The following is a 23,751-nucleotide window of genomic DNA, read 5'->3' as shown; positions in this document are numbered from 1 at the left end:
GTGCGAGTGTCCTTAGAGATGGCTCGCTGCTGGTCGTGTGCAAGGACGCGGCTCAGCAACGGAAGGCGATTGGAACTAAACGTCTGGGTGGAAAGGACATTCTTGTGTCTGATGCTGAAAGAAACACGGTCAGAGGAGTTATCGTAGGTGTCCCTACGGCGACGTCTGTGGATGAAGTTAAGGAGAATTTGACTGGAGTTACGGTGGTGGACGCTAGGCGTTTGAAGGTGACCCGGTTTGGGGTAAGATGTGACAGCTTGTCGGTAATGGTAACACTTGAAGGGAGGTGCCTGCCTAGTAAGGTGTTCATTGGGTACATGTGCTATAGCGTCAGGCCATATGTTCCGCCGCCCCTGCGTTGCTTTAAGTGCCAGCGCTTTGGGCATATTGCAGCGGTCTGTAGAGGGAAGCAAAGATGTGGTAAATGTGCAGGAGATCATGAGTATGGGAAGTGTGACGTGGGTGCAAAACTGAAGTGCTGTAACTGTGGGGAAGAACATAGCTCTGCCTACGGGGGATGCAGGTTTAGCAAAAGAGCTGCTGAGGTGCAGAAAATAAAGGTCTCTCAAGATATATCCTATGCAGATGCAGTCAAGAAAGTTTCAAGTAACGAGTTTAGAGTAAATACAGAGAGAGGAGCCAGCGCTGCTCCCAGCCAGGGCGAAATGAGAAAGGCCAGCGTGGCTCCCAAGAAGTGTGAAGGTTTCAAGAGTGGAGGTCCCAAGTGTGCAGGTTCCAGAATTAATGAGAATACCCTGGTTGTGGATAGAGAGGATTTTGTACTCTTTATGGTGGATGTTGTAAACTGTGCTGCTCAGACTCAAAGCAGAACTGAAAGGATCAGGATCATTGCTAAAGCTGCAGGGAGATTCCTTGGAACAAAGGAGCTTGATTGGGCAGATATAGAAAACAGGCTAAAGGCGCTAAATGGGAGTCGGAGTGATGGGGGTCTGCTTTTGGGGAGTCAGAGTGATCAGAGTGACGAGATGGGGGTGGGGGTGGTCTCCTGTCCTCGTCCAGTCTCGTAGACGCACGGCTACCAAGCAGCGACATCAGTGGAAATATTAAAGCCTGTAGAATGAAGCCTAAAGAATAAAGCTGTACGGTGGAAGCACCGAACGTCAAAGAAGGAGAGGAAGATGAAGAAGAGTCTCCCTGGAATAAAGCCGGTTGTTGTCTGAAACAACAACAACTATTCTAGTCACAAAGACATATCATGACCTCATGGGCTTTGTAACACCAAAGCAATGGAAGGAGTACTTTTACGGACTACGACAGAGTCTGAGGACTACGACAAAGTCTGAGGAATAAAGTCTGGCGGTAATGCAACACTTGGATGCCAACCGCCATAAAACAACAACAACAACAACAACAACAACAACCCCCTTAACATTGACAACAACAACAACATCTCAAGAATAAAGTCTGAAGAATAAAGTCTGGCGGCAATGTAACACAACAACAACAACATCAATGAAAAGTCCCGGGTCACCGAGGCTCTCTCCCTTTCTCCCTGCTCAGGTCTGCGTTGAGCACGATCTTGCAATTTGTCAGGACAAACAACTATTTGAATCGCAAACTACGCAATCCTCAACTGTGAATTACTGAGTGTCGTTTGGTATGCTGCAAAACGCAGCAGAAAACATGGACGAGCGGGAAGACGGCCGTGCGGGTCCATCATATTGAACTGGAGCTGATTTTGTTAAGAGGGCATTGTGTCTTTGCCTCGTTAAGCCCACTGGTTTAATGACACAGTTGTAGCAGTTGTTACAATGATTTATAAAAGATGAAGAGCTGAGCTCTGAAGCATGCACAGATAGATTAAGTATATTTCTTTAGAGAAACAAATGGTCACTGTTGGCCAGGCTCCAAGAGCTGTTTTATTTTGTCACATTGTCAAATCAGAAGTATTTTAAGTGTTTGTTGTTGCTGTGCAGAAGAGGTCACTTGATTAATGTTTGTTAAATCTTACCAGACTGTTTATGTAGAGCACCTGATTTCAGATTGTTGTACATGAAACTAAAATACATATATCATAGTTGTATTTTGCCTCTGTGAACTGTTCAAAATGTATTTAAATACAAACACTTTGTGTGTTTACTTTTGCTATGTAAGTTATCTTGAATAACTTCTGCACAATTATTAGTTTTTGGAAATGTCTTGGAAAAGTGTGTCATCTTATCGAGAAATAAAAGTGAAAACAAAAGAGAGCTGCCAACTTTAGCATGTGGGCTCCACTTCTCTCTGAACACACGCACACACGCACACACACACAGGCACACACACGCACACACACACACACACACGCACACACACACACACGCACACACACACACACGCACACACACACACAGGCACACACACACGCACACACACGCACACACACAGGCACACACACACACACACACACGCACACAGGCACACACACACACAGGCACACGCACACACACACACAGGCACACACACACACAGGCACACGCACACACACGCACACACACAGGCACACACACACACACACGCACACAGGCACACACACACACAGGCACACGCACACACACACACAGGCACACACACACAGACACACACGCACACACACACGCACACACACACACAGGCACACACACGCACGCACACACAGGCACGCACGCACACACACACACACACACACACACAGGCACACACACACACACAGGCACACACACACACACAGGCACACACACACACACGCACACACACACACACACACAGGCACACACACACACAGGCACACACACACACACAGGCACACACACGCACACAGGCACACACAGGCACACACACGCACACACACACACACACAGGCACACACACACGCACACACACACGCACACAGGCACACACACACGCACACACACACGCACACAGGCACGCACACACACACACAGGCACACACACGCACACACACACGCAGGCACACACACACACGCACACACACAGGCACACACACACGCACACAGGCACGCACACACACACACAGGCACACACACGCACACACACACGCACACACACACGCACACACACACGCACACACACACACACGCACACACACAGGCACACACACACACACGCACACACACAGGCACACACACACACACACAGGCACACACACGCACACACACACGCACACACACACACACGCACACACACGCACACACACACACACGCACACACACAGGCACACACACACACAGCGTCGTGCGCAGAGGGAGGAGGATGAGAGATGTCTGCATCAGGACAAACTGCTGCACTTCTCACAGACTGAACCAGGACAGCGGCGCGTGCAGCAGCTCGGTGACTGTCCACTCTGTCCCGCTTCAAAGGGCAATAACATGGTCCAAATAAACTTGTGACCGCCATGGGAACGAGCTGAGCCTCGGACTGCGCACGGAGGTCGTTTTATAAAAGCGCCGTGAAAGAAATGCGGGGGGACGCACGACCGCGCTGCATGCGACGCTCGGCACAGATTTAACATCAAAGCGACCTGGAACCTGCGGCGTTTGAAGACACATTAGCCTCAGATCAGGTCCAAGAGGCTGTGACATTGAGGACTGAACGCGGTGTCGGGAGCAGGACGAGAGCAGAGAAAGTTTGGAGCTCGGCGCACACACCGCGGTCCAACAATGCGGCTGACCCCGCTCCTGTGCGCTGCCCCGCTAATGCTCCTGGCGGCGGTGCGACTGTCCAACAGCAGTAAGTAAACAATGCTAGGTGGCTAAGCTAGCGCTACAGCCTTTGACATTAGTGTTGTGAATGATAATGCTTCACTTTGCACCGTCAGGACGGAGCTTGTGTTTCGCAACCGTTGGACTTAAAGAACAAAACTCGCTGTTTGATGCTCAAATTAAGCACACCACAGTGTTTAATTGGAAAGCATACATATTTATATAGGGTACATTTCTTTCCTTGTTGTAGTTTCTCTGACCCCCCAAGAGGCAAACCAGTTTCTCAGCAGACACAGAAGAGCAAACCAAGTTTTTGAGGAGACGAAGCAAGGACACTTGGAGAGAGAGTGCGTGGAGGAAAGGTGCTCCAAAGAAGAGGCGAGAGAAGTGTTTGAAAACGACCCAGAAACAGTGAGTCAGTCTGATCCATAACATACTATAGTCTTGCCACTATTATACAGCCCATTGTGTTCAAGGTTACCTGCAGGTTTACTGATAATACACACAGTGCAGTTTCCCCATGCTGCTTGAATCATTTAGTAGTATTTGTAACTGTTCTTAACCTGTTGCGTAAAGCCACATTAATGTGAATTCATGTGATTCATATTGCCTAACATTGATAATGAGGTCTACAGCAGTAATTCAGTGTCTGAGCTGCTCATCAAGTCCATTGGCTGATTATTGTGCTCAACATCCTGACTTCAAGGTCTCCTTTAATCCTCTTTGTTTGCCCCTCTCTGACATGAGTTGAGTCACTGTGAGTAAGTAATTGGTAAGAGGCCATGTCCTTTCAAAACAAAAACGACAAAATAGAATGAGACAAGTTGAAGCTTAATGTAGAAAATTCATATCAAACACAATTTGTATCTACAAATCCTTTGTGCGTTTCTTTATTCAAAAGTATGCAGATCTGTGCATTTTGGGTGTTATTTTGAAACCGTATAATTCAAGGATTTGTGAAATTGCTTCATATTAGCACTGTTTTGTGAATACTCGTATTGCCATATTGGCCCGTGTAGCAGTAATATGTTTAACAAATTAAATGATTGGAATTGGCTGAAGAATGATGTAGATGCTGTAGTTTGTTCTACATCTCTGCTTCACTGTCTATGCACAGTGTTTGAAATCACTCTATAGTCGACTATAGACCTTCTTGCTTGACAAAAGACATGATTTGAACTTTGGTTAGTTGACTAAAGGGAGCGAGGCTTGAGCTCTCAAAGCACTTTACTCACCCATTCACAATGTATACATGCCGTGACTGGGATTTGAACTGCCGACCTATGGAGAAGTGCTAAAAGTGTTTTCATCTGTAAAAAAGCAGAATAAATTCACTATTTACTTTGAAAAGCGTCAGCTACCCTTTCCAGCTGTCGTCCATGTAAATGACAAAGACACCATCGACAGATTTAACAATTAAGTCGTACTGCCCTATAAAATCACTGCAACGTGAATGGACTCTGGCACCTGTTTATGGCATGAACACAAGTAAATGTTTGTTTGTATTGTAATCACATCTTTAATACTTGTGGATTAAGTGCTGAGTAGCATTTAACTGGAAATACTGTGCTCCTGAATGAGCCCTCACAGTTCACTTTTCACACAAAGTGAATGAGGCAATCAATGAATCACAGATTACGAATGTGATTAGCAACAGACTCGAGAAGGACAGCTGGATTATGGAGTTTCCAACGGTTTACAGATAGATATGAGTTTTAACTGGTTTAACCACAACTAAACCGGGGTGAAAATAATAAACTGAAGCCACATCTTGGCCAACCTTACTAAGACTACCCCAGGTTTCAATCGATGCTAAATAGATTGTAATTATAGCTGGATCTGGACTGAATATTTAACTAAAACAGAACTGACCAGTAAATCACCAAGACTTTTAAGTGTAGCATCAAAAACCTGTGCCCAAAGGTTTATTCCTACAATAAGTGACAGGCCTTTGATCTACTTATTGCTGCTGACGGTTATCTTAAGTGTAAAATACCTCGACGAGTAAAATGCAGTCTCATTCATGAATGCATTATTAATTCGGTGCACAACTCTGACTCTGCATTTCCACTGCTGCAGCTGCAAAGTAAAGGAGGAAGAACCATGTCTGCCTAGAAACACAGATTACCACACAACCACTTTATACTTTCATGACTCTTCTTTTAACTATATTTTGGAAAGATCAGACTGGGCATCATTAAATTATCTGCTTTTAAGATTTATTTCACACCTCACTTTGACCAGGGTAGCCCCAAAGTATGAATGTGTGTATATGTATATATATATATATATATATATATATATATATATATATATATATATATATATATAATTATATATATATATATATATATATATATATATATATATATATATATATATATAATTATATATATATATATATATATATATATATAATTATATATATATATATATATATATATATATATATATATATATATATATATATATATATTATAATTATATATATATATATATATATAATTATAATTATATATATATATATATATAATTATAATTATATATATATATATATATAATTATAATTATATATATATATATATATAATTATAATTATATATATATATATATATAATTATAATTATATATATATATAATTATATATATATATAATTATAATTATATATATATATAATTATATATATATATAATTATAATTATATATATATATAATTATATATATATAATTATATCAGGTGCTGTCCATGTCAAAACCAAGGCTCTAAAACAGACTGTAAAAACATTTGTTTAAGGGAAACTTGTACCAAGTAGATGGACAGAGATCGATGCTCAATGCAGAGATCCTTCAGATTCAAGTGCATTTAACACAACTGAAACGGAGCCTTTGGAACCTTTAAAAATGCTCAGAACGGCCATATCTTATATAAGATAAGATAATCCTTAAATGTCCACACATGGGGAAATTTCGATATCTTGCAGTTATTCAATCACAGGTGTTTTATATCTGAAAAGGTATTCTTACTGTGAGCCGGCTCGCCTCTCCACAGATCTGACCTGTAACGGGGCGCTGTGGCGTCATCTGCTTGTGTCCGTGCTTGTACATAATAATTCAGATTGTAGACCTTAACCCAAACCACATAATGCCCCCGCTGAATACTGGCCTAGGATAAGTCAAAACTGCAACTCCTAAACTGTATTCCAAACTAAGCAAATATAAAAAGGCTTAAATTGTACTTGTACCTGCTGCATAAGTAATCTAATGATAAAGGGCTCATGTTCTGCCCTAAATGTGAACAGCACTGCAGCCCGGAGGAGGGAGGGATGCTGCTACTATCCGGAATGCAGAGAATTCACACCAAGCCCTTGGCAAAAGTCCGCACCCGTCAGATAAAGGACACGAGAGTCAAAAATGACATTTAGGATTAGTTTATCAATCCCGCTCTGTCTCAACACCTGGAAACTGAGCTCTGTTTTAAGTGTGACACAAAATATTCTTTAACTCCCCTTTTCTGTTCTTTCTCTCTCAGGATTACTTTTGGCCAAAATATATGGGTAAGTAAATCATTCCAGCATAAAAGTGTCATTGTAACGTATAACTTACTAATATACTTACTTCTTTGTCTGCAGCTTGTATGGACAAGTTTGGGGATTCTGAGAGGAAGAAACAAGACCTGATCACTTGTGTTCACAGTAAGTTTCAAACTGTTTCACTTTCAGTTCAGCCGGAGAGTAGCATTTTTATGATACAGATAATGACGATGAAAAGTTGCAGACTGTAGCTTTTACATGCTGAGGTTGTGCAGTTTAGGATTTGTTTTATGACTGTTTTTGTCTGGAGATTTTTTTAAATCTTGAAGTTTATTTGTTCCTTTTTGGGACTGTTTCAAAACTACAATAAAATCTAAATTGCGATTTCACATATAAAAATGTTGAAGAAGAATTTATTTGAAATTTTGTTTGACTTTTTTGTTGATTATTGTAAGTAGAGATAATGTGAAGACTGACATTTTCTGAGCACTTGAGCTTCAAATGCAAAATTACTCAAACTTACAAGAATAAAGAGTCTAGTTTACTCAAACTGAATTATGATGCGTGTTTTAACAATGAAATTCCGAAGTGCAAACTGGACCATTTTCTTCTACAACATAAATCAATTGCTGTTTGGTTTTTCGATATCCTCAGCTAGAAACCCCCAGTCGAGTCCCTCGTCGTAATGTGGGTTGGGCTGCACTGCAGTAACAGCTCTGACTGCATCGAGCCTTAAGACACAGAGAGAAGGAGAAGAGAGTTTTCCTTTTGGAACCAGTGTTAAAAGATGTTTGACTGTCCGACTGTTCTTTTGGCTGTTTGACTGTGTGACTGTTCTTTTGGCTGTTTGACTGTTCTTTTGGCTGTTTGACTGTCAGACTGTTCTTTTGGCTGTTTGACTGTCAGACTGTTCTTTTGGCTGTTTGACTGTGTGACTGTTCTTTTGGCTGTTTGACTGTGTGACTGTTCTTTTGGCTGTTTGACTGTCAGGCTGTTCTTTTGGCAGTTTGACTGTTCTTTTGGCAGTTTGACTGTTCTTTTGGCAGTTTGACTGTTCTTTTGGATGTTTGACTGTCAGACTGTTCTTTTGGCAGTTTGACTGTTCTTTTGGCTGTTTGACTGTGTGACTGTTCTTTTGGCTGGTTGACTTTTAGACTGTTCTTCTGGCTGTTTGACATTCAGGCTGTTCTTTTGCAGAAACTGTGTTTTATTGAAAGCGTTTTGGCACAGTTCTGTAGTGCTGCTCTTATTGGTGAATGGGGGACACACCTCTCTCGTCTGCAGCAGCCGGTTCGTGACTGAAAGGATGACGTGAAGGAGTCGTGACGTAGTGGTTGAGTATTTTTTGCTGCATCAGAGGACACGGTCTGCTTCACTGCGATTGGCTCGAAACCTTGTGGCTCGATTCATGACTCAGCTGCTGCATTGTCTCTTAAAGAAGCTTTTCACCTCTGTCAGCAGCACTCATTGCTGTTTTATCCCTGACAGAATCCAAATATCTCCCATCTGTGTCCCGGCACATTCAGTCAGGAGTTTGTGGTGAGCGATAACGGATAATGACATTCCTCTCATTACATTACTGGAACTGTGTAGACATAACACATAATCAGGGGAGATTTATACCACAAACAGCTATTGTTATTTATAAGTCAAACCTCAAGACATTAATGCATTGGTTATATTTTTAACTACTGTTAAAATAAACAGTGGCTACAATCAGAAAATAGGGCTGCATCAGGAATCATATATGGACTCACAATCCCTCTAGTGTACCAGGCCTGGCAATGATGGACTTTATTGACTTTACTTTTTTGATAAGTAACTAAACCAATATTCCAGAATATCCTTGTTTCCTGTAGACAGGAGAGGAGAGTGTAAAATGGGGGATGAGAGAGAAAGAAATACGTGTGCCGAGCCTTAACCATTCCACCACCGGACAGCACTCCATAACATGTTCTACTTTATTTTACAAATTTATTGCAGCAAATTAAAATGTATAACTAAGATCTACTAAGGGCCTAAGTCACTGGGATAGGCTCCAGTCACCCGTGACCCCTATCACGAACACTAGTAGAAAGTGAATAAATGAACTCGAATCTATTGAAAACCACTCAATATTTTCTACAGATCAGGCATTCCCTCATCAAGATTTGGTGTTGGCAGCACTCCATCTACTGGCAGCAGATGAAATTTACCTTGGGAAAAAACCAAAGCTAGCTTGCCCCGACATGCAAATATAAGGCACAGTTGTAATGAACGGCACAAATGTTCGGAACGAGTTGGTGATGATTAATGGACCTAAAAACGGCGCAGGAGACTCTGGATCTCCACTTTGACCTCATAAATCTATTCAAATTCAAACCTAGTATTTTTGTGAGGCTCAAAGGAGCAGAGATTGTAGCATTAAATGTAACATTTTAGCATTTCGTCAATTACACATTATTCACAAGACTTTTGAATCGAGCATTCTTACTGCGCTCGTTATTTTGTATGGTGGTCTTCATGGAGATAGATACGTTAAAACATTCCAGTCAAAGTATTAACATCTCTATGGAGACAATCAGAAAAGTTGTTTTTAAGTATTGACCCCAAATTCAGAAAGGAGAAATGTCTCTCTGCCTCACTTTCAAAGCCCATGTCAAACTACTGCGATTACAGACCAAACGACAAGGAGCACATTAGCCGCAGACTTTACCATCACAGCTTAAATTAAAAGACACCAATACATCACATCAGAAGCGCTGCACAACTATATTTAGCTCACATTATATGGTTATAGTAAAAGGAAAACATGCTGCTCCTCTGCAGCGCTGTGAGGCCCGAGGCTCCACTGACGGTTGAGTGAAATTATCTACTTTGATCCATCACATTGTGTCTGTCATTGGTACGAGCTGCTCTGAAACAAGCCCGGACATGAACCGATGCTCAACTCCTGCTCGGAAAAGGCAAATGTGAAGGAAACGTTCAAGAGAGAACACAATACGAGCAATGCTGCAATTGGACTGATACTTCCTGCCACTTCTGTCTGTAACTGGTGCTAGTTTTAGTTCAAAGAAAATTTTCTATATGGCATTTTCTATATGAAAATTTTCTATATGGCATTTTTTTCTGTTTCTGATCCTGAATACAATGTATGTTGAAGTAGAAGTAGTAAAGTAAATCCTGTATAATGTTGATGTAATTTATAGCAGTAATCAGTCAAGTAAACCCCTTTGAGATAAAGACAGTTGATTGATTACAACAGTACTTTAAGTTGTCTTGGAAGCAGAGGAATAGTACTTGGAAGCAGTAGAGGTGTCAACTGAGTAGCCTGACTGGGGTTATGACAAGATCAAGGCACGAGATGTTCCTTTTGAGGAATGATATTTTTATTATTAGTAGCAGTAGTATTTCCACAAAATTGCAGCCGAAGACCATGGCATTAGTTCTGGTTGATTAATTGGCAAGCTCCAAAATGAAAATCACTCTGATGTGATGTTTATGGCACCGAGTTCATGTTTTTGAAGTGCCTCTGACAAGTTGGAGCACTCAATGAACTAAATGCAGTTAAAATATGTATATTTACATTTTATTTAAAAATTACACAAATTTTTATCCCAGAATAGAATTTTTTGTTTAGGTTTATAATTTTACTTCCTGTCTCTAATTGATGACATCACACTAGGAAATTAACCAACAACCACTGGGCAAAAACTCATCTCATGTCATCATTTATATTTACAACAGGTACAAATACACCATACAAAGTTAAAATTAGAAAATCATAAAGACCTGTCATGTTATTTTTGTATGTGTAGATTAATAAATATAGTTTTGTGCTAATAATAAAGTATAAATATCTACCATTTGCAATTTCTGTATGCTTTTATTGAGTGTAAATGTATATTATCAAATCACTTCCTCAATATTATGATGCACACTTTTCACACGTTTTGCCTGCAGAGAGTGAAGGACTGAAGTAGGACATGTCTATTTATACCTCTATGTGCTCTATGAAACACAAGCGATAACCTTTCCATAAAGTCGCACCAATAAAACCCATTGTATTGTTGCGTTCCGCTCTAATCTCTCTAATGCGTTCTTTATTCGTCTTTTCTTTTCCAGACATCCCGGACCAGTGCTCGCCGTCGCCGTGTAATCCCAGAGGTACGGTGCGCTGCGAGGACAAACAGGGCGACTTCCTGTGCCACTGCTTCACCGGCTGGACGGGGGCCAGATGTGAGAAAGGTATCGTCATCATTGTTCCCATATTGAGGCTATAGTTGGGCCGCGGACAGTTTGTCAAAGCGCAGCGAAGGTCGCATTTCTGGGACGTGTCCGGTAACGCTGTGGACGTGCGCCATCTTTGTAACTTAAGATGTGACTGTAGTTTCCTGTTTGATGGTACGTCTCTTAATCGCGTTGATTTGGTCAGTATTTTATCAGGAACGTTTTGTTTTTTCTCCCCTCAGATTAATCGATCGCTTTTGGTTTGCTTGGTTTCCTGAACATAAACAATACCGACTTTTAATAAGTGCCATTTAAAACAAAAAGAGAAATAAAAATCCTCGTCCAAAGTCTGAACTCCAAACCAGATCTTTTTACAGGACAGGATTAGCCTTTGATTAAAGTGATCCAAGCTGATTATTTACGATTAGAAGTGATTGCATCTCACGCTCAGTCTATTCTTTTCATCAAGATTAATACATTCTGTAGTACTTACGCCAGTCCCTGGATTGATTTTGGAGGAAGAAATATGATTATTGTGTGTGTTAAATGGCACAGATTAAAAGTTTGTACAGTTTATTTCATGAAAACTTTGTCCAAATCAAAATCGAATCTCAAATAAAATCTAATCGAAGTCAATCAATATGATGATGAAATTAGTGATATTTTATTCCCAGATCACCCAGCCCTAGATATGGTGAGACAATATTTATTTCAATGCAAGATATTGAAATAATTGAAACCATAGATCCAGCACATGCAATAACCATGCAATAACCATAGATCCAGCACATGCAATAACCATGCAATAACCATCCAGACAATCCGATAACCATGGCTTGGAACACAAATTTGAAAGATAAAACATTTCCCCTCATGTTTTACCATGAATATGACTATGACGGCGCTGTGACATAAGCGATGTCAAGAATATTCACCACATGTCCACGTCACATCCACATGTCTGTTTGCGGTTGGTTTTAACCCGTGGACCCGACAAACGTCCAGCAGTTATCGCTATAAATAATGTATGAGTGATCTGTCGAGTCGATATGAACTGTACACAAACTGTGGTCGGAGAGGGTCCATCGGGGATTCACGCGTCCCTTTTCGGAGGTCGAAGTTGGCTGTCGTCTTATCGACGCACAGTGCTAAAATCCACATGAGAAAAGTGGATATTTACTCAGAAACCCTCGTCCTTTTGTTTTGGCGCAGCGTCAAGTAACTTGTGAGCTTCAGAGGAGGAAAATTTGGTGACGATTTATGCGGCAAACACTATTCAACACATTTCCACTGTGACTCATTCTGCCGTCAAACTGTGAAAGAGACCAAAGTGCTTCAGTCTGAGCCTTTTCCTCCCAGTGTTGCACAAAAAACACAGAGGAGTTCTACGTAAATTATGTGGAAAAGATTATGGTGAACCTCATTTTAATTGATATCTATCTTCAATTCGATTTTCAAAAAACGGTGTAATTAAAGAGCTTTCTGTGTTGATTTCATGATGATCAGCTTTGCCTTTTGGCTAATTCTGGCATATTTACAGAAATGTTAATGAATACTATGCCTGAAATAAATCATAAATAATATACTCTGCCATTTAACATTGCTGCCATTGCTTTAAGCACAAAAGTTTTTACATTTCTTTCAAACATCATTTCACTGACAGATTAAGTATGGACCGAAACATTATTGATGATTAGACATGACTGAACCTCAGCCTAGATTAAAACTTTGCTCATTCCTGCCTTTTAATGGGTCAAATTTATGTGAAACTCATCAGCTAAAACCATCTATATATTTTTTCATATTTCCTGTTTTGATAAAGGCCTATAAGCTCTGAAATCTATACAAAACCCAACTCTTTATTTATTATATTTATGTATTTATTTATTTATTAACCTTTTATTTAATCAGGTAAGAACCCACTGAGAGCGAAACCTCTTTTTCAGGGCTGACCTTGACCAAAATAGGCCATTTTAACCCAATCTCGATCCCGCCTGAAGGAGCCACAAATGTATCTACTGTGTCTAGATCAAGGTTTGTTACATGCGCTGAGGTAACAATGATTTTGTTTCCAGATGTGGACGAGTGCGACACCAAGAACGGCGGCTGCGACCACGAGTGCAACAACACGATGGGCAATTACCACTGCTCCTGTCACCATGGTTACACGCTGTCAGGGCGACACTTGTGCGACGGTACGACAGGACGTGTATGGCTATAAACGGCACGCCTGTGCGATTGGTTTAGCGCTCGTCTGTTTGTAGAGTTTAGCTTTTTATTATTTGGTTAAGAACAACAAAAACGGACAAGTAGGGCTTTTGACAGTTTAATCACTTGCACATATCAAGTGCCTCCCTTTTTAAGCTGATTAATCGCTGTACAAGGGACGCCTTTATTCTTCAAGAATTTATTTTGTCAACAACAGACATAAAGAGGCTACAAAACATTGAATCGGATTGTATGTTTTGTTTTTGCTTTTCAGACGATATTGTTTCTATTTCCTTTTGTCATATGATTATCAATCATATTTTGTGAATTGCTGAAAAATAAGGTGCTATTGTTGTGTTGACTTTTCAGAAGCACTCAAAATATGATGAAATCAAAAAGAACTATTATTATTATTTATTTTTTTAATCAAAGCATATGTTTGTCATTTTCTACTAATTATTCAACCATTACTTTCTTTTTTATACTTTCTTTTTTCAATAATATAGAACACTTCACAGCAAACACTAAAAACAAAACAAGACCAGATAGAACATGGGGGATACAAATTAAAACATCACAATAAACATTACAATAAAAGACCAGACCATAAAGTCCAAAACAAACGTCCCATTTGGTCCAAAGGCAGTCAAATTAATTCTATTTTCCCTTATGTCAGCTATAATGTCGGTCCAGTCCTTAATCAACCACCATTTTCACTATTATTATGTTTTGCAGACGTGAACGAGTGCGAGGACCCGACGGTTTGTGGGACCGCCGGGTGCCAGAACACAGAGGGCAGCTTTGAGTGTCTGTGTAACTCTGGCTTTGTTTACGACAACGAGACCAAGAGCTGCGTGGGTAAGTCTCCAAAGTCACTCCCACAGGTTTGGACCTCAGCAGGGCCGTGCTGCAGCTGTGTTTTTGTGTCACATACTTTTATCAGCAACACTACAACAGAATGTAACGGTCAGTAGAATTCCAGCACATTCAGTATCTAATAATACAGAATACATTATCATTTAGTGTTGTTTTGACGGCGATGTTACTATTCTACTCTTCATATAGTCACGTCTTGGTTTGGTTTAGATTTAATTTGGACACAAACTGTGCAATTTAGCTTTGAGCTCAACTTAAATTGCTTTGTCATACATACAACATTTTACAATTCAATGTTAGATGTGTCGTGTTTTAAAGAAAAAGCTAAGGGACGTTTTTTGACATCACACAGAGACTTTAGAACACAGAGACAGAACTGTATGGGAATAAGTCAACAGGTCTGTCTTGTCCATGTAAGGTTAAACACGGAGAAGCCAGAGCCGTGATGGACCGCTTCAAACCACTCCAGAGCTGCGTGCATTCCTTTAGCTTGTTGACATAAGTTCATGTTTTGATCCAATTCTTTTGATAAGGAGTATGTAATTGCTTTATTTAACCCTTCACTACAAATGCCAGTGACTCTCAAACTTCAAACAAGTGAAACTGAGCCTCAACCCTGAAGCAAAATGAACCCCAAACTAATTCAGCACTAAACATGTTGGATAACTTTGGTACAACTTTGGTTGTATTCTCTCGAGTCTTTTGAAGCTTTTTGAGGACTTTCCCCCTTTCAAATCATTTGCCTTAAACCCATAAAAACAGGTCTATTTCTTTCCCACTGTAGTTCTGCCAGACTTGTTTCATAACCTACCCCAAAGCCCTGACCTCAAACAAAATACCTGTTCCTAAACCTAATCTTCACCCTTGCCTCAACCTGATCGAGAGATAATATATCAACAAAAATGAACATTTGCTAGCGTAGCACCAAAGCAAAGTGGCCATTTTGTGGCATAACTGCGTTGAGGAAATATTTGCTTCACTCTTCAACATTATATACATGGCATATAATGTAAACAACATCCAACTTAACAGTAAAAACATGAAGAAAAAGCATCGGAAACTGCAACTTGGACCCATATTGCGTCTAAACCAGGAGTGGGCAAACTACTCAAACTCAATCCGGCCAGCCAAGCTTGTCCAAGTAATATTAGAAAAAAAAATATATATATATATATATATATATATATATATATATATATATATATATATATATATATATATATATATATATATATATATATATATATATATATATATATATATATATATATATATTTTGCCCTCAGGCATCTGTCTGCACTTGTATCCGTAATAAATATGATTGATGATGACCCTAACCCTGACTTGCCTGCATTCGAAAATGGCCCTCGGAGGAAAATAATTGCCCACCCCACTTTTCACGTTCAACCGTTTGAGACGCACTGAGCTAACGATTGAATGCACTTGTCTCTGACCCTCAGATGTGGACGAGTGTGAGTCGAGCGTGTGCGCCGACGAATGCTTGAACGTTCCTGGAAGTTTCCGGTGTTTTTGTGACGGGCGACGGGGCCTGAAGCTGGCCCAGGACCTCAGGAGCTGTAAGGTGAAACACATACTCTCTACTGTTTTCTGTATAGCCTTTAAACAAAGTAAATGTATCATAGCAATGTTTAAGTATTCGTCTTGTGGCCTGACAAATGTATTTATTTTTGTACTGACACTATGTGTAAAGACAAGAAAGTTAAATGATTGGTTCGTAGTTCTAAAAATGTTAGTTGATTGATGTGATTGAGTGTATCCTGTTGATGTATGAATAAATACATGAAGAAACTAATGTACTACAAATATAACAGGGATATCACTTGATAGTGTTACATTTCATTATTAGGTTAGGAATGCTATCATTAATATGTGTTTGTTTAGCCCATCACTCCATGTATTACACCGTCGTTGAAGAGGAACTCTCGCGCCCTGTATTTGGGACGCATGTTCAGTGGCGTTCCAGTGGTGAGGCTTCGGTTTCGTAGAAGAATTCAAACGGGGTAAGAAATTGTTTGTTGTTTGCTGTTACAATCCAAATCAAAAATGCATCGAGAACATTCATCTATAAATATGCTTTCATTTGATGAGACGGTCGACAGTGTCATGAACAATTGGTGATTTCTCCTTGTTCACAGATTTTCAGCCGAGTTTGATTTCCGCACCTACGATCCGGAGGGAGTCATATTTTTCGCCGGCGGTCACCTCAACAGCTCCTGGATTGTGCTCGCTATGCATGATGGGAAACTGGAGCTGCAGCTGAAGTACGGCGCAGTGAGCAGAGTCACCAGCAGCGGCGCTGTGATCAACGATGGACAGTGGAGAAAGGTTGGCGCCTCAAATATCCATCCATCTGCGCATCTTTTTCTTTCCTTCTGAATCTCTTTATTGTTGGTTGATTTGTTTACAACGAGTGTGTGTGCTGCGTGTATTCACTTGTGTCGTTTCAATAGATCTCTGTGGAGGAGCAGGGCCGCAGTCTTGTGATTAAGATCGACAGAGAGGCCGTGATGAAGATCGCTGTAAACGGAGACCTGTTCACTCTGAAGAAGGGCGTGCATGAGCTGAACCTGACTGTGGGAGGAGTGCCTTTCAAAGAAGACGGCCTGGTCAATAAAGTGAGTGCTTCCTCCACATTTTAATATAGTGCCGTGTAGGGACGTCACGATTATCGATTAACCTAATAATCGTGATTATTCAGGTCACAATATAATCGTAAGAAGCAAAAAGATGATCCTGACCATTTTGGAAGCAAAATAAAGTCATTTTAGGTCAATCTATAGCCCAAAAAATAGACCTATATGTAAACTTTTCGTATTTCTGGCTGTTTTTGTCACGTTTAACTTTATTTTGTCCTTCAGAAAGTTCAATTTCGTAAAGCCGGTCACAAAGATGATTTGATATAAAGATTTTGCTGCTGTTTTGTCACATTTAGGATTTATAATCATGAATGATGGTTAAATCGCCATGTTTCTTCTCTCAATAATTATAACACTGAAACTATATATCAATGCGGCTTAAAATTGTTATCATGATATCAAACAGAACATTTGCAACAACAATATGATTGACAAAAGACTAAACACTTAACTTGGTACAAGTGGTTTTATATTCAAAGTTTCAGGCAAAATGACCACGGGACGCTATTGAATCCTATGTGCGTCACCGCTTTAGGAAAGATTAAGTACAGAGCAATGGTGCCTCCAATGCGGAACAATAAAGATCAAGCAGAATACAACTTTGATTGGGTTATGATGAGGGGAATTCATCATAAAAGTAAATTGCAACACACAAAAATTAAAGTTTTACAACGGCTGGAACGATCAGGAATGAGCTCCGTGAAAACAAACAACATACAACAAGCAATAATACCCTCTGCGTATTTTATGTTGTGCCTATAGGTGAACCCTCGTCTGGACGGTTGCATGAAGGAGTGGCGTTGGTTGACGGGAGAAGACACCTCGATCCAGGAGACGATTCAGTCCAACGAGAACATGCAGTGTTTCAGCGCAGAAGACCCCGGGGCGTTTTTCACCGGCGCCGGATTTGCCTTTTTCAACTCAAGCTTCTCAGGTACAGCAAAACGGCAAACGCTGTTTGTGTGTATAAAATATGATCCCTTTGTATATTTAAAGATGTCGTTTTTACTGATAACACATACCAAAAATTCCACTTTGTTTGTTGCTCCACCAAGTCTTATATCCACAGGCTTATTGCAAATCCTATTGTGGCGTTTCAGCATCAATATTGTCAGGATGTTAGGTTCTGTGTCATAATAACGTGACACGGCGCTGTACTTCTGGACGTAGAATGTTTGGCACTTGGACCTGGTTGACGCATCTGGTGCATCTGGTGTTTGTTCTTGTTTTCTTTCAGACTCAGAAAACTTGAGTGTCCACTTGAGTCTGCGAGCCACCTCTGGGATCGGGGTCCTGTTCGCTCTCATCTACCAGGACAAGGTTCCTCTGTCCATTTCTTTAGCCGACTACCATCCTGGAACTGACGAGTGGAGAGATGTGAGCGCACCGTCGCCCCCGGCAATTCAACAAATGATCACGTTGACTTGAAATAAGTTGCATTTGCTCTCCTCCTCTAATGTTGTCTCGCAGTTCGTCGTGGTCACGTCCGGCGACTCCGTAGTGGCCAGTTCCCCGAGTCCTCTGTGCGACGGAGAAGGTCATGTGATCGAGGTGACGGTTTCGGCCAATCAAACGCTGCTCCTGATCGACGGACAGCCTGGGCGAAGTGAGGACACTGCGGTTCCCATGGAGATCCTGTCTCGGTCCAGCACTTTTATCGGAGGGCTACCAGGTCGGTAAAAAGTCATAAATACTTTTTTACCATTTAAATTATTTCATATGACTTTTCCCTTGATCCTCTAAGCAGTTTGACAGTTGTAGCACTTCCTTTTCTCACAACCAAACCAATCCCATGCTCATAAATAAATAAATAAATAAACTGAATATAGACAAGGTGAAGTGTCTTGCCCAAGGGTACAACAATAGTATTCACTTACCCATCTGTATTATCAATCTGTGTTTAAAATGTCATGTCATTTTTAACCATAATTTATCAGTGTTTTTATTGGAGAAGTCCGCTGCCAATGCTCTGTTTGTAAAAGCATGTGTTTTAGAGCTGATTTTAGAGAAGGGAATTTGACCTTTTGTCTGTATGGCCAGTTACATATTGCAACTTTTTAATGATCTACATTATGCACATACGAAAGACCTCAGTATTCTCTTTTATTTGTCTTTTTGAGGTAATGTATAGTATCTGTGGGAGGTACTGCTTGTTTGAAACAGTTTTGTACAGTAAGGGCTTATGACAGTATTTGGCTGTGATTGGTTTTTGCTGCAAATTCAAATAAAACAAGCAGGAAATAAACAGTAATTTGATCCACACAGTTATAGTGTCCACAAAGGCTTACATTACTCTTATAAAACTAGTCATCTGTCTAAATATTTACAATCGCTATAAGTATTTTCACTAACTGCCATAAACGTATGTGCAGTGAAAGTACTTTTCAGTCTCAGGTTTTTACAAATACTAATGTGCAGTATATTATTCCCCTCAAAATAAAATAAAAATTGATATTTGTAGAAACTTTTTGACACATTTTTAGTCATACATATTATTCTCCTGCTCGATCTGAACAGTTTTGTGTCATAACATTGGAGTGAGGTCACAATAAGCTTTTAAATCAAGCAACAACAAACTGCCACTTTGTACCTCACTAACAATATTTGACATTTAAACCATTCCTCACAGCTTCCACTTCTTAGCGACAATATCCTCTTTAGAGAAAAGGTCATGCTCTTTCCCACAAACTTAAAGCTGTGTATTCACTTTCATCATAAACCACCCTGACATTTTTGTTGTTGTTGTTGTTGTTCTAATAATAAAAACAGAACATTAAATTTGTTTCCTCCAGACGTCCCCCTGGTGTCCACTCTGGTGTCTGCGTCCTACAGCGGCTGCATGGAGGTCACTGTCAACGGACGGCCCCTGGATTTGGACCAAGCCACGCACAAGCACAACACGATCCGCTCTCACTCCTGCCCCCTGCTGGACTCCCACCAGTGATGCACACAAGAAACGGTATTTATTAAACCAGGACTTTGCAAAGACGGACTGCAAAAGAAAAGCAAAAACATCTAACCAGGTAGTTTGGTCCAGCTGGTGCTTAGATCATTGTTTTGTGACACTGTTGCTTAAAGGCATTAACTGGGCTTTTCAGTGTTTGTTCAAAATGGCACATATTAGCAGAGAAAAGAAGAGGCAATAAGTGCTGGACAAGATTGTCTTAACACTGCCCGAATACTTTTAGCCTTGTTATTTGCCCCTCAAGAACACACGGGGCCTTTTTAAATGGGGTCAACACTAAAGTATCAGATGTGTAAAGTGGTCATTTTCTTTTGCGTTATACATTTGAGTACATTTTCTCAACATTTCTCGGACTTGAGAGACTGAAATGTCACGTTTTCGTATACTCGAGTAAAAGTTTTATTATAATTGTTTAGTTTTCGTATCCCAGTGCTTTTTATTTTTTATTATTTTATTTATAAGTCACTATTTTGTCGATCTTTTACGTATAATTGACTCACTTTGGCTTTTACGGAGCACATATTTTGTGTGTTTCCTCTGCACACAATGACCTGTAGATCTTCAGTGACTGTAACAATGTTCTAGTTCAGATGCGACCCCTAGTGGCCTAACGCGATGAGGGCCATTATAAACCAACAGGTGCTCTCAAAGTGACTTCAGATGAGGTCACACTAGTAATGTATGTCCCTGGATAATGTTAGTGGGAATGGAGGTGTGCTTGCGATGCTGCATTTTAGCTGCTTTCTGTGAAAAAGTTGAAATAACTTGCACACTGTTGCAGACCGACGTGGGGTGACGCCATTTGTCCAGTAGTAATAAAACACCCCACGTCCGTCTGCAGCGCCAAACGAACCGCGTGCCTCGAAAAACAACCCGACCTTGTAGATGCCGTGCTGCAACTGAGATGCCACTCGTGTAAATAGAAACAATCGCATATTATGAGTATTAGAGAAGAAGTTTGTGAAGTTTCATTTGTTCTTCCAAAGCAGTATTACTATGGAACAATAATCGACTAAAACAAACCTTCACAGCTCAAAATCTCACGTCGCTTATTATGTATTGACGCTTGTAAAACTGCTTAGTCAAGATGTGTACATTTATAGATCAGTCAAAGTTAAAAATCACTGTCCGTCAAAACAGTTAATCAGTTGTAGCTTGTCCAAAGACGCTTCAATCCTTTCATCTTTCCACAACACAACAGTGATCCACAATGACAGAAAGTTGCTCGGTATTTAACTATAGTTTTTTAAGCATAAAAAAGGCTCACTTACTTCTCCTTTAACCCGTACTTCCTGCCGCCGTTGCTCACTGTCCCGTCGTGAACAAATGGATCTGACTCTAGCCTCTAAAGCACAGAGCTACTGAGAGACAGCGCTGTAATATAGTGAGTTTGTAAATATGTGACTGTGCTGCTTCAAGAGAGAAAACTAACACTACCTTTTGCTCTGCTTTTGAGTTGGTCCAGTGTGGTGCAACTTCACACGACGGCCCGTTCCTTAAAGGGGCAATGTGTCACTTTCCTGGCAGAGAGCAGTGACGGGTGATGTTTTAGTTTTGATCTGATGCCAGTGAGTTTTTGTTCGAATGCATCAAATCTCTTCTACTATAAAGACCGTGTTGTGTCGTTCTCTTCACTCCGACCCACCTTGAACTGATTTAAAAATGAATATAAATGCAGATAAACTTAAGATATAAACAGTATATTTCAAAAAGATGTCAAGTATCAACATTTTTGGGTTCAAATTGATGTTTTGTTTTCATTCTTTTTGCTCCGCCTACCGTTTTTAACGCAAAACACTTTGTCCGGACGACTATCTTTTAAAAACCTTTTGTACCATCAGGCCAAGGTACAGGTCAGATCTGTGGAGAGGCGACCCCCGCTCACAGTACGAAAACATTTGCGTTTGTCAAGATCGATTAAAAAAAAAAACGACTATAGATGGACAAGTTAATGGACACGGGGGTGCACGGTGGCAAAGGCGGTTAGCGCTCTTGCCTCCCAAGAAGGAGATCATGGGTTCGATTCCTGGACCAGACCAACATCACATGATCTCTCTGGGTGGAGTTTGCATGTTCTCCCCGTGTTACCGTGGGTTCTCTCCGGGTTCTCCGGCTTCCTCCCACCATCCAAAGACATGCATGTGTTAGGTAAAATTGGTGACTCTAAATTGGCCCTAGTGAATGAATGTGAGCGTGAACTGTCTGTAATGTCTGTGTCTCTGTGTTGGCCCTGCGACAAGTTGGCCACTGTCCAGGGTGTCCCCGCCTAAGGCCCGAAGTCACTGGGATAGGCTCCAGTCACCCGCGACCCCGAAAGGGAACAAGCGGTAGAAAATGGATGGATGGATGGAAGTTTATGGACACATTTTGGAAGGTTCCAGACAAAGCAATAAAATCATCATAGAGATGAGCAAGTGGCCACCAGGAAAGTTACACAGTGCATCTTTAAGGAGGTACAAATGGAGTATTAATTGGGGTAAAAATGTAGTTTAGGGACTATGTTCATGACTAACTTGGTAGTAATTGGCATGTTAGTGGGTTTAAGATGACCTTTATTTGTCCCACAATCTGGAGATTTCAGTTGCTATGTCATTCAGATATTATTATTTATAAAGCACTTACTAGTACACTACTAGTTTTATGTCCTGTCATTGATGCTATTAACAGCAATTACGGGTCAAAATGGGAAAAAATCAATTTTCCCATGGCTTAGAAGTCAAATATGGCAAAATAAAGCAGATAAATAAAAAAATCTAATTAAACTCTCACTCTATGCCTTTTACTACAAGTTCATCATTAGTATGTGATTCTTAAGACTTAAATGGTTTGATTGGGTTTTTCTGTATTTCAAATCTGTATTTTTAGAAACAAGTCAGGTTTGCCCTTATTCGCCCAGTATCGTAGTGCTTTTTCCTGGACACACCTTTTTATTAGTAGTTAGTTGATTTATGCGTCTTTGTAACGGGGCCCTTGTTTTAAAGCTGCACCTTCAAAGTCTTTGCTCCCTTTTGAATGAATTTGAAACTGCATGTGAGTAGAAGAATGAAGAATAATTGAGGGAAACCAAAAATAAGGACTTCTATCTTTTCCTCAGTTTTCATTCATTAATTTAGGTGCTTAAAATAAAGAATGTAGTCGTTTGCCAAAGGGCTCTCACTTTTTCCCTGTTTTAAATGTTTAAGTTTTGATGAATAAATGCCAAAATGTAGAGCTTGATGATATTTTTATTACATGTGTGGTATGTTAAAATGTATCTTTTTAGTTTTTATTTTTCACTTTTACTGCCAGTATGTGATGTTTGCCTTTTTGTTTTCTGTTTCCTCAACACTTAAAATTATATTTAAAACAAAATAAAGGCGGTGAACTGGATTTTGAAAAGAGACATTTTGATTGTGGTTTTTTTTCTATAAAGAATGACATCGTAACGGTACAAATTTAACATTTATTACACAATATGAAGCCCTTAACATGAATGTGTGAGTGAACACAATTTGTTTGAAGATAAACAGACATAAAACAAAACTACAGTAGGAGTTAACATGCGCCGTCAAAAATATATGCAATATTGACTGTAAAGTTTAAAACACAGTAGCCAAAATAACAC

The 23,751-nt window shown here is 40.2% G+C and overlaps 1 protein-coding gene across 1 annotated transcript; it reads left to right on the top strand.

The window, feature by feature from the left end:
* The first annotated feature begins 3,268 nt into the window (after positions 1–3,268).
* On the top strand, positions 3,269–23,529 carry gas6 (growth arrest-specific 6). Its single transcript, XM_072464783.1, has 15 exons — positions 3,269–3,729; positions 3,952–4,112; positions 7,232–7,256; positions 7,332–7,394; positions 11,337–11,459; positions 13,517–13,636; positions 14,385–14,507; positions 15,986–16,107; positions 16,428–16,546; positions 16,682–16,871; positions 16,997–17,161; positions 17,945–18,116; positions 18,420–18,559; positions 18,653–18,854; positions 19,975–23,529. Exons 1-15 carry the CDS (start codon positions 3,660–3,662, stop codon positions 20,124–20,126), a joined length of 1,947 nt encoding a protein of 648 aa, XP_072320884.1. The 5' UTR covers positions 3,269–3,659; the 3' UTR covers positions 20,127–23,529.
* The last annotated feature ends 222 nt before the right edge of the window (positions 23,530–23,751 follow it).

The sequence above is a fragment of the Eucyclogobius newberryi genome, unplaced genomic scaffold, assembly GCF_026437365.1.
Source record: "Eucyclogobius newberryi isolate DKJ021-1_F unplaced genomic scaffold, fEucNew1.0.hap1 SCAF_5, whole genome shotgun sequence".
In the NCBI taxonomy this organism is placed as follows: domain Eukaryota; kingdom Metazoa; phylum Chordata; class Actinopteri; order Gobiiformes; family Gobiidae; genus Eucyclogobius; species Eucyclogobius newberryi.
The sequence above is the reverse complement of the archived record's forward strand: the minus strand, read 5'-3'. Positions and strand labels throughout refer to the sequence as shown.